This window comes from Alosa pseudoharengus, unplaced genomic scaffold, assembly GCF_046254945.1.
Source record: "Alosa pseudoharengus isolate Yale_2024_CS ecotype anadromous, Long Island Sound unplaced genomic scaffold, YU_APseudo_1.1 YU_APseudo_1.1_scf_8, whole genome shotgun sequence".
Classification (NCBI taxonomy): domain Eukaryota; kingdom Metazoa; phylum Chordata; class Actinopteri; order Clupeiformes; family Clupeidae; genus Alosa; species Alosa pseudoharengus.
The window spans coordinates 1,390,001-1,401,589 of record NW_027468870.1 but is presented as its reverse complement, the minus strand read 5'-3'; the positions used below and the strand labels follow the sequence as shown (position 1 = coordinate 1,401,589).

At 41.7% G+C, this 11,589-nt stretch overlaps 2 protein-coding genes across 4 annotated transcripts in view; both read left to right on the top strand.

Moving 5' to 3' along the window:
* Window positions 1-398: 398 nt before the first annotated feature.
* On the top strand, window positions 399-9,664 carry b9d2 (B9 domain containing 2). 2 transcript variants are annotated; one of them, XM_076273885.1, is made up of 4 exons: window positions 399-840; window positions 3,609-3,715; window positions 3,814-3,939; window positions 8,877-9,664. In XM_076273885.1, the coding sequence occupies exons 2-4, from the start codon at window positions 3,628-3,630 to the stop codon at window positions 9,188-9,190; spliced, it is 528 nt and encodes a 175-aa protein (XP_076130000.1). In that variant the 5' UTR covers window positions 399-840; window positions 3,609-3,627; the 3' UTR covers window positions 9,191-9,664. The 2 variants fall into 2 exon arrangements, with proteins under 2 accessions (XP_076130000.1, XP_076129999.1); XM_076273884.1 differs by lacking the exon at window positions 399-840 and adding an exon at window positions 2,907-3,084.
* A 516-nt stretch (window positions 9,665-10,180) lies between these two features.
* The window catches only part of LOC143112159 (transforming growth factor beta-1 proprotein-like), a 10,094-nt gene continuing 8,685 nt past the window's right edge, over window positions 10,181-11,589 (top strand). Inside the window, exons 1-3 of one of the 2 annotated variants that reach the window (XM_076274408.1) lie at window positions 10,181-10,290; window positions 10,593-10,652; window positions 10,934-11,517. In XM_076274408.1, the coding sequence (XP_076130523.1) occupies window positions 11,166-11,517 (352 nt within the window). In that variant the 5' untranslated portion in view covers window positions 10,181-10,290; window positions 10,593-10,652; window positions 10,934-11,165. The remainder of the gene's footprint in view (window positions 10,291-10,592; window positions 10,653-10,933; window positions 11,518-11,589) is intronic. The other variant, XM_076274409.1, reaches the window with a different exon arrangement.

The following is an 11,589-nucleotide window of genomic DNA, read 5'->3' as shown; positions in this document are numbered from 1 at the left end:
GGATGACAAACACAAACAACAGCGCAGTCAGTGAGCCTGAGGAGCCTAGGACCCAGATGGCACAAATGGAACACCTGGTTCGGCCGACCGTGCGCATCCGTGTGTGTCGGAGGACATAGGAGACAGGCCACATCAAGACGGGGTCAGAAGCAAAATAGCAGAAAGAATGTTCCAGCAACAACAAGAAAAAGACAAGTCAACTCAGTTAGGTAGAGTCTTGTTATAAGTAGGTACGAAATGGCACAAGATAATAGCTGAATACTGTTTATGTATAGTACATGACCATATGCTGAAATGTCTATCTATACAGCATATGGCCAGACTCAGTGAGATATCATCATACCATTGAACAGACAGCATGCGTCTCAGGGTTCCGGACCTTAATTTCATTGACCAGCAACAAGCAAAGTAACACGTTGGGCATTAAATTGACTTTGCTGATCTAGTTGGGGATGAGATATACTTTGTGTGGTGTGCTTTGTCAGTTGCCCATGTTTTAGCTGAGCAAAAAAACAACTCCAATATAAGGATATTGTGCCTATTTTACATTGTCTCAACATTAACTGAGATGTAGACCTATATGGCTTGTGGGGAGTAGAAAACCAGACCAGTGGGACTGTATCATGTTGGTGACGTACGGCCTTACCACATTGTGTTTAAAAACAGAGCGCATATCCTGCTGCAAGGACTCCAGATTACAGGCAGGAAGCTCGGCTGCACTGTGCAGATGTCTGTGTGCTATGCAGATTAGCTTGAATTGGGATTGCAGGCCAGTCACAACCAATTGCACAGACCAAAGGACAGAGGCTGCATGCCAGCATTGTGCTCTAAATAAATAAGGTAATTTCCACTAGCACTTGCATATACTGCCTTTGCTACCTCATTCCAGTCTGTCTTTGTTGTCTTTCTTACTTGCTCATTAAGAGAGAGTGTAGAAATTGCTTCAATCAGTAGTACTATCCATAGGGTACTATCACTACCACCATTAGTACTATCCATAGGGCAGCCTACTATGACTAAGGTACTATCTATAGGGTACTATCACTAGAGGAAAAGAATACCAGATGTTTGCTATGATGTGTGTGCACACAATTTCAGGCAAAACTGTTGATCAAATTTGGTTCAAAAGCGATTAAATTACAAGACAGTGCATGAATATTAAAGAGTAAGATGTCTCTCACTGAAAGACACTGGTACAGTAGACCAGCAGAATTGCGTAATACTGTAATACGTGTTGATCAGTCTTTGTGTGAAAACATTTGGGATTCAGCTGTGAATGGATCTGTGTTTAGCACCGTATCTAGGCAACTGCACCAAGCCTCTCTGATGTGAGCTGCTCTGTAAACACACTGATATTCCCCATCTGTACCGCCCAGGTTTCCGTCACATATGAATTATTCATAAAGGTATGATCTCCCTGCTGTACAATGCCACTCACTTCATGTTCTAGAAACATGTTTGTTTGTTAAAGACTAGAGGCAGTAAGAGACAGTTTACCAAACAATAAATACTTGAAACAACAATATTATGCAATATGCAACAGAATACCATGTCTATCTACAGTTAAAAAGCAAAAGCAACTGTACCCTTGGCCTGCTCAGGTAAGAGGGACAACCATCATCATCAGCCTGTGCTTTGGTGTATCAGCCAACATGGTGATGTAGTAGCTGACACAATTAAATGGAACAGCCAATGCCTGTGGAGACATAACACAGAATGAATGCTTGGGAAAGTGGTTGCCACTACACTTGATACTACACTTGAGATTGAATAGCCTTATAATAGCCTAATAATCTTAATGTGAGAAACGCTCATCTCAGCTGTGCCTTATACTTAGAGACAGCCAATAAATGTTATTGTTAGGCTTGTGCTAGAGAAGAATAACAAGCAGCCTACAGCAGCAGTAGCCCAACACAAAGCCACCCTTAAGAACAGACAGGGGGGGAATGAAATCAATAGAGAGGCTACGGCTATCATGACTAACTTACAGTTGTTTTTTTCCTTTCTAAAATGTTCCTTGCGCACACCAACATCCTTGCGTACTTTCATACTGATGTTTTTCTTGCAGCTCTTGAGGGGCATACAATCTTGTTAGGCCTATCACAGTTTTTTCTCAGTCGCTTTGGTGCTTTTCTCACATCACTATTAACATTTGCACAGCAGTGCATTTCTCAAAACAATTAGTGCAAAACCTAGTGGATAACCTGCAAAAGCAACGTCACTTGCTCAAAATGGATAGTACATTCCTCAAAAGCAAGTATTTATATCAATGAAACTGCCAGTGTCATCAAAATGAGAAGTCTTGATGCCATTGTTTATGAACAAGATAGTCAAATGGCTCTGTCATGTTTTCATTACGACAGTTTATGCTCTCAGTGTTTTCCCATGCAAAAAAAGGTCAGAACTCGGTGACACTACCTGAAAATGCTCAAGACAGCACTATACACTTGTACAGCCATTTGAAAACTACAAATGGCTGTAGTTAGGGGAGTAAGTGAGTACAAGACACTGAATATGTACGTTTCAGTTTTACTGCAATTCTACAGCATTGTGACAGAATTTGATAACTAGTTCATCAATTTGGTATGTAATGACTCAAGCAATGAAATGAAGACTATTAGTTTTATTGGGAACGACTATTCAGTATCCATAAGTATAGCCTAGTTCATTTTCATGACAAAGCAACTGATGTTCAAAAGCATTTGTTCAGAGAAAGGAGAAATTGCCACTATGATGTGCATGTTGAACTAATAGTTATGAGAATTTTGAGAACATTCTGATCTGAGAAAAGCACCAAAGCGACTGAGAAAAACTGTCATAATGTAATAGAGAGATCAGGATGTCTATACTTCACTCTGCCTCCGGTCCAGATGGTGGCGATAAAGCGCTATATTTTGTATAAGCAACTAGAAGAAGATTATCTGGTTGCTCGTGGCGACAACAGGGCGTCATTAAAAACCTTTCTATTTCGCCTTTAGTTAGCTTGCCATGTTTCTCTGATTTATTTACATCACTTCAGGACAGCTTTTTGAAAATTAGATCGTTTTCAGGGAAGAGCATTTTATGGAAATTCCGAGATTCCAGGTATGTCCCTCCAAGATTATCATCTCATCGTTGACTTTATCACAAAGTGTTAGGTGTTTAAGCTAATCTTAACGTTAACCTAGCTCATGTAAGGTTAAGCTTCCAGAGTTGCCTTCCCTTGTAGCTTCTATGAACCTGTTGAACTGACTGAATCGTTAACTAATAATGACAACGAGATGGTAACGTTTTTATATTTAATAAAGATTAATATAAGGTAATGGTTTGCCTTAACTTACTGCACCACATAGCCCAACAACAGTTATCAGTTAAGCTTAGATTCTAGCTGCTGTAACGTTAACGTGAACGTCATTGTGTTAAGCTGCTGCCAAAGCTATCGATAATGACCATTCTAAAGTGAAATGATATTATTACTGATTATTTCCGTATGTTGATATGAATTCAATAAATACATCATTAGCTAACATAACTGTCTTTAAACTTTAAATGACTCTTACCAGAAGTTAGCCTTTCTCTGTAAGTATTGTATTGTAATGTAACGTTAATACTATCGTCTCCTTGTATAGTGAAAGTCCAGGTTAGCTTATGGCAGAGCTGCATATAATTGGCCAGATCATTGGAGCGAGCGGATTTCCTCAAAGCAGTCTCTTTTGCAAGTGGGGAGTCCATACAGGTGAGTGAACCGGTGCCCTAACTTACAATGACACACTTGAAGGTAAAGTAGTAACTTACCAAATGTACCAATAATGTCTCTCTCTCTGCTCATGCAAGGCGGCGCATGGAGACTTCTGTCTGGCCTCAGGGAGGGTCAGACCCAAGTAGACTTCCCCCAGACTGGAGAAATGGCCTATTGGAGTCACCCAGTGGACCTCCACTATACCACCAAGGGTCTCCAGGGTAAGCAGAGATCCGCTTTATGTACCGGTACTGTAGGCCTAGCTTGTGTAGCAGAGAGATCCGCTTTATGTACCGGTACTGTAGGCCTAGCTTGAGTAGCAGAGAGATCCGCTTTATGTACCGGTACTGTAGGCCTAGCTTGAGTAGCAGAGAGATCCGCTTTATGTACTGTAGGCCTAGCTTGTGTAGCGTCTGTAACATTGGCGTACTGTTAATCTTGTCAAAGTAGTCTAAGAGCATTGAAGTGCACATCATGAGGTAATGACACTGTAACAAAGTTAATGTGTGTAACAGAATGTCAACATGTCTTGGTTCAACTAACCATTGCCCATATATATATTTATTACATTGCAATGTTGTGTTGTAGCAGATGTCAAACTGTAAAGGGCAAGTCCATGGAAAATTACGTGTTTTGTAACATCCATAACGCCAATGTGATGGTATGGTATGATGTGAATGATTACATGAAATTTGAGCATTTGCTATTTTTGGCTGAAGAATGTACATGAGAAAAAATGCACAAAAAAATGAATGTTATCATTCACATCATACAAATGCCAAGGCATTTCAATGGCGTTATGGATGTGACAAAAAGTCCATTTTCCGTGGAATTGCCCTAAACTTGTACCGTATCTCGGTTGGCCTAAGCCAGGGGTTGGCGACCTTTACTTTCAAAAGGGCCATTTTTTGACCAAAAACTTAAAAAATAACTTTCTGGGGGCCGCAACAATATTTAAGCCCTTTAAATATCAGTCTTCAGCCTATTGGTCTGAACTAGCTCATCAACATCACCTGAATCAAGGGTTAGCAAATACGTTTTATTTTTTTAATTGAATAACAAGCCATAACTTAGGCTAATGCAGCGTTTCTCAAACTGTGGGTCGCGACCCACTACTGGGTCGCGGAGACATGCCAGGTGGGGCGCGAACTGACATGAAAAACAGGAGTTTTTTAATTTATTTTTGGGCCCAGGTAGCACCCGATGCGCAATGGACGCACTTTGTTATTCACAGGGAAGCGCTCATGTCAAGGCAGCTTAGTTAGTCCCGACCAACATGAGATTTTGAACGTTGTTGTGAGAGTGGTGAATTTCATCAAAACCCGGCCCTTAAAAGCGCGTCTATTCTCCACACTTTGCGAAGAGATGGTAGCTGACCAAAAGGCTGTACTGTTTCACAGCGAGGCAAGGTGGCTTTCCCGAGGTGAGGTGCTGTCGCGCGTGTTTGAGCTCCGAGTCCGCATGTTTGAATCTGCAAGCACGTTCACTAATGAACATTTCTTGACGAAGCTGGCCTATCTTAGCGATATATTTGATATATCTTAGCGATACATTTGAGTTAAATGTCCAGTTACAAGGCAAAGACAAGCACCTACCTCACCTAGCAAATAAGATTAGCCTACTGCATTCACCAAAAAAACTTGAGTATGGGACAGGCGCCTCGATCGCGACGGTATTATGCCTTTGAGATTTCTGAGCAAAATCGCTGAAACGTCTGATTGGGAGGCACTCTTGTGATCCCATGTATTAAAGTAGGTCTACATCACATCCCTGCAAAGTTTATTTCAAAAATATTTCCCAACCAGCAGTGCTCAGTATGACTGGATTATGGATCCATTTAATGCAGCATGTTGGCATTTCATTGAATATATTGTACAATGCTGTAAAATGGCCTATGCTTCCTAATGTTGCTGGAAAACAGAAATATGTGTGTTATGTATTTATTTATTATTATATCTGCAGCACCAGCTGATTTTAACTCTGTTGAAGAGGATATATTTAGAACTTGTCATTATTTCAATAAATTGGACAATTTTAAGCTTGACCTACCACTTTCTTAGAGCGATGAGTAGGGTTGGGCACCGAAACACGGTTCTAATATGGCACCGGTGCCGACACAAACGGTAGTAACTGCATCGAATAACAAAGTGGATTTCGGTGCCTCATTTCGGTGCTTAAATAGCATTTTTTTTTTTTTTTTTTAATACAAGGCATCACTGCATGTCATGCGCCATCTCTAACGTCTTGCTCTGATAGCAACACATACAGTTAGCTAACATATGATAAACACTGGATGTATAAACCAGAGGGGTGCACCACATAGGCGACTGGACAGTGTTTGACAGCTTGCATGAGCCCAAGTAGCTTACTTTAAAGCGATATCGCGAGCTCCTGTCAAAATCTAGCAGTGGGCCTAACTAACTACACACAAGCAAAAGGCTATGAAACAACATCAACAGTAGGTTAGCCTATACATTACACAATATCCTTGCGAATGCGCTAACTGACATTTATTTGAAATGTTATCAGCAAAGTTGTAAGGTGAAACTTATTTCACGGTGTGTTAAACAACATAATGGCATGATATTAATCTTTCATGTGCATGAGGCCCATATAGCATCACAATGAATATGAAGATCATGTTAAAAGTTAGCTGGCAAAAACATAAATATGTAGGTTACATACCTGATGTCACTGAGCTGTCAAAGAGGCTACGAAACCACCTCCGTAGGCTACGTTATCGCTAATTAAACTCAGCTGACTGGTGTTAGCGCATAGCCATAGTTGCTGTTAAAATGCCTACTAGGCTAGCGCTGGGAATCTAAACACTTCAACAACGACATATGTAGCCTAACATGTTCAAAACTACTGCGTGTTATGGGTTAAGACATGAAATTTCTTGAAGCATTTGGGAACACACTGAATTAACTGGAAAATAGAGTCCCTGTTAGATTAGCTTAATGCCGTTGTCCATGACGTGGCAGTTTTATGGCAAGCGGTTTTAACATACATTATGGCAAACCGCCTACACTGGGTAAACTTGAAAGCAGAGAGCTCACCATTGTGTGTGCATGCATGGCAAGCTGTTTTAACGTTTAAATGTTTTAGGCTACATTTATACATGGCCGGCTATTTTCATAAACGAACATTTCACCCTCTCCGTTTTCAAAAATAACATCATGCACACCTGTCAGTTTTCAGAGAAGTTTCCCCGTGTATATATGCCGTCAAGAGCATGCCAAACCTGTCGGTGGCAGTGTAAGGAGAAGCTCGATCCCACGTTAGCCAATCAGAATCCCGAAACAGAAACAAATCACTTCCTATTTCTCTTTTGAATGATATTTGCCAATGCAAACAGGCCTAAAGCGTTTGCACAAACGTAAAAATGTGTACCACCTTAATAGCATCCATAATCAGTAGCCAAACAAACTGTAAACATAGGGCACTCACATGACGTTAAGCATTTTCTGGCGCGTAATGTGACGTTTGAGAACCTAAAACCCCGTTTCTCCCAGCTGACACGACAACACATAACCGGCGTTATCATAAATCTCCACTTTGGCCGGAGTTTTTAGAAATAATCGTTTTCTGTGATAAAAACGGGGTTTTCGTGTAAATGACAGGCCAAACCGCAGGGAAATATCTGCGTCTTCCCTTCGTGTAAACGGGGCCTTATTCGTAGGAGCAATGAGATATTGATAGTAAATTGAATATAACAGTTAAATTTCATGTTCAAATTTGTCTTATCAATAAAAGAAAAGCAATTCATGCTTTAGACCATTTTAATTTAAAACATTTTAAAAACAAAGTACCGGTTCAGGCACCGTTTCGGCACCGGCACCGTTTTAAAAGTATCGATTTAGCACCGGTATCGGATAAAACCCAAACGATACCCAACCCTAGCGATGAGGGACAGGTGGGGTTCGAGAATGCCCCCTTGATCAAAGTGGGGAATGAAAGAAAAAGTTTGAGAACCACTGATCTAGTTTGTTAACTACCACAGTCACGAGTTGGGTCGCGATAGTCTGTCATTTTTAAAAAGTGGGTCCCCAGAAAAAAAGTTTGAGAAACACTGGGCTAATGAAACAGTTGAATGGTCCAAAATAGACTGCTGTGTCTTTATGTTGATTCCAAACGGTTCTCATTCCCATTTCCCCTTTACATGGTCAAAGTGTTGCTCCACTTTATAATAGTAGCAATCGTAATAATGATCACAACATTACAATTATTATATGGATATTGCTGCTGGCTATGTAGGCTAAGCATGCCTTGACATTTTTTAGCTCAGTGTCCTGTTCCATAGCAAATTCGTTGTTTCCCTGAGGATCACACAAAACTACAAGCACGATTTTTATGAAAGCTGGCAGAATGTAGAGAGGGAACATTTCTGAATCGCCGGGCTGCCTGGCCCGGGTAACTTAAACTACTACAATGTTGCATGGCATGGTAGGCTATTTGGTCTGTATGGATATCTGCGCTCTCAGAATGATCTACTTTCGAGATTTCTTCAACATTACATGCTACATATCAGACACCCCGCCGATGATTCAGTCGCAGTGGTGAAGGCAAACATTCGTTCATTGATTAGGCCATTAAATTGATCTGTTTTAGCCTTCTCCACGACTTTTAGGGAGTTTGAGACCATCACTTGTTTGTCCACTCCAGTCACGGCAGAGTTAAAGGGACGTGAGGATGTGACATAGCCTATGACGCGTTAAAATAAACATGTGTTTTTTACACATTTTACATGCGTAGGCTACAGCTACATATTTTCACAAGTTTATAACGTAAGGATGTATTAAAGCTTAACACTGGTGTACAAATATTTTAATTTTATAATATATATTTTTTTAAATTGTAAAAAAATATTGAATTCATTTATATTTTTAAACAAAGTCAGGGAGCCAACAGAGAGTTGCTAAAGGCCGTGGGTTGCCGACCCCTGGCCTAAGCTAACTGTAAACTTGTACCGTATCTAGGTTGGCCTAAGCTAACTGTAAACTTGTACAGTCGCTAGGTTGGCCTAAGCTAACTGTAAGATAACTGTAAACTTGTGCTGTATCTAGGTTGGCCTAAGCTACTAAGATAACTGTACACTTGTGCTGTATCTAGGTTGGCCTAAGCTACTAAGATAACTGTACACTTGTGCCCTCTCTAGGTTGGCCTAAGCTACACGTGCAGGTGTGGCACCAGGACTCCTTTGGCCGTTGTGAACTTTACGGTTACGGCTACTGCCACATACCGTCCAGCCCGGGTCACCATCGCCTGCAGTGTGTGACGTGGCGGCCCCTGGGGTCCTGGCAGGAACAGCTGGCCCAGATGTTTGTTGGTGGCGGACCACAACTGCGATCGCCAGACCTCATCTACAGTGGAGCTGACCGATATCGCCTGCACACAGTCGCCATGGGCGTCGTAGAGGTGGAACTGGGCATCATTCTGCGTCATTTCGACAGATATGGCATTGAGAGCTGAAGACGTGGACTATGAGAATGCCATGCTGAGAAGACATTCCAACATACGGAGAGAGATGTTGGCTGAAGAATACTTGTTATATATGAATGGCATTTGGTGTTGAGTATCATATGAATGGCATTTGGTATTGAGTATCATATGAATGGCATTTGGTATTGTGTATCATCAGTAACCCAAGAGGGTTATATATAAACACCAAATGTTCAGTTGGAGGAGTCGTGGTACTTGGTACGTCAAAGGTGCTCGGCTAGTCAGATCCAGGGGCCCTACAGAAATATTTTGCAAGCCATTTATGCCTTCTCGTCACGACTGATCATGTTTTTATGTTTATATAACCCAGAGCTTTTAAATTGTATAGCTTTTAAAACACATTTCTACTGCATTTTAACAACACATTTCTACGGCATTGTTTTATTGTGTTGAGTTTTTTTTAAAATGACCATTGTTTATGTAATAAAAATGTTTCAGCCTGAACCAGAGTTTTTGTCCGTTTGAAGTTTCAAGAAAAAGACTATTGGATCCTTAAAATTCAATTCTTCAGTGGCCTAGCCTGGTTACCTCAGGTGTTTTGTTGTTAAGTTGATGTGAATTAATCCATCCCTGCATGCATGTATTTAATCCATATGTCTATCCATTCTTCAATACTGAATGGAAGATTTGACAACTTGTAGTAATTGTAAGTAAGTAATTGTAATCAATGACTACAGTCATGTAGTATGTTACCTCTCTGGGAAATCCTTGAGAGCCCTGTATGCTGACATCATAAATAAGCTATAAATTGTTTAAGCAGTTTTACAGCATATAGCATCCTCAGACATACGGTTTTATTGCATATAGCCGTTCTCAGACGCATGGCTTTAGAATGTTTTCTTCCTTGTTTGTCTGTTAGTTCCGGTCAGATTCCCAGCCAATAGTTGAGGCCCCCAAAGAAAAAGGGTGGGAATAGATGCTGACTTTGTGCCTGGGAGGAGTGGGTCTCGTCAGCTGCAGTGTAGAGTGGCTTTGGCTGCAGGACCGCTGTATTCTGGGGAGAACGCACAGGCAAGTGTGCAATCAGGAGACTGACTGCAGGACCGCTGTATTCTGGGGAGAACACACAGGTAAGTGTGCAATCAGCTGCAGTGTAGAGTGGCTTTGGCTGCAGGACCGCTGTATTCTGGGGAGAACACACAGGCAAGTGTGCAATCAGGAGACTGACTGCTGGATACACATGTGGCCAAGTAACCCCTGGGGATTATTCTCCACAGATAAATTTAGACTTTCAAAGTTCATACAGTGAATTTAAATGAATGAGAATATATATATATATATATATATAATGTGTATATATTGTGTATTTATTTGTTTTTAGTTTACTATTTGTTTACTCTGTACATATTGAGCATATTCTGTTTTTGTACAGTTAAAGGAATTCAAACAGAAGATAGAAGTTTGTCTAAAATCATCCGTAATTTCCCTCAGTGTGAGTACATCCCACCAGGGAAGTGTCCCCAACGGGAAGCACAGGAAGTTTTGGCTGCTTCTTTTCCTCTGTTTCAAGTCTAAATCATTAGCCCCAAAATAGCTTACGAGATAGTGAGCTGGTTTTGCCAGCTGAAAGATAAGAGCTACCAAACTTTTACAGTATTTTATCTTACTCAATCTTGCCTCACTGAATTTATTTACTGGTGGCATGTTTAATGCATACATTGGAGCCTATTTTGCATGCATTTGTTGAATTTGTTGCATTTTGTTTTTATAAAGGAGAAAAGCCATTGAATTGCAATTTGTTGGTATCAATTGGTGGGATTTCCACCCTTGAAGTCCAAATATGGAATATCAAATGAGCGCTTCTGAGGAATGGCAAGGGGATCTTTACTTCAAGATGTCGGAGCAGCAAGCCAAGCGGCTGATTTGACCCAGGACTCTGGATCGTCTTGGTCTGATTTCCCTCAACACCAAAGAGCCGCGTGGTCGTGGTCATCGAGCGTGGAGAATGAGAGCGGCGACTGCGCTCCTCGCCGGGCTCTGTGTGCTAACCTGCGTCCTCCACAGCGCCGCCCTGTCCACCTGCAGACCCCTGGACGTGGACCTGATGCGGAGGAAAAGGATCGAAGCCGTCCGCGGGCAGATCCTCAGCAAGCTGCGCCTGCCCAGAGAGCCAGAGCTGGAGGAGGAGCAGGAGGAGCGGGGGGGCGAGCAGGTGCCGGTCACTCTCCTGTCTGTCTACAACAGCACCGTCCAGCTGGGTGCCGAGCACGCGCAGCACATGGGGGCAGCCTGGGCTTTGGACGAGGACGAGAGCACCTACTATGCCAAAGAGGTGCACAAATTCAGCATGAAACAGCGTGAGTACAGGCGCCTGTGGGGTCACGTCCACATGTGCAGATACAATAAGAAACATTTACACAGAAAAACAT

Excerpts from the sequence above, each read along its gene's own strand:
- b9d2 (XM_076273885.1), top strand. The coding sequence starts at position 3,628 with ATGGCAGAGCTGCATATAATTGGCCAGATCATTGGAGCGAGCGGATTT. Across the intron at positions 3,716-3,813 it reads CAAGTGGGGAGTCCATACAG|GCGGCGCATGGAGACTTCTG; the intron begins GTGAGTGAACCG and ends TGCTCATGCAAG. Across the intron at positions 3,940-8,876 it reads TACCACCAAGGGTCTCCAGG|GTTGGCCTAAGCTACACGTG; the intron begins GTAAGCAGAGAT and ends TGCCCTCTCTAG.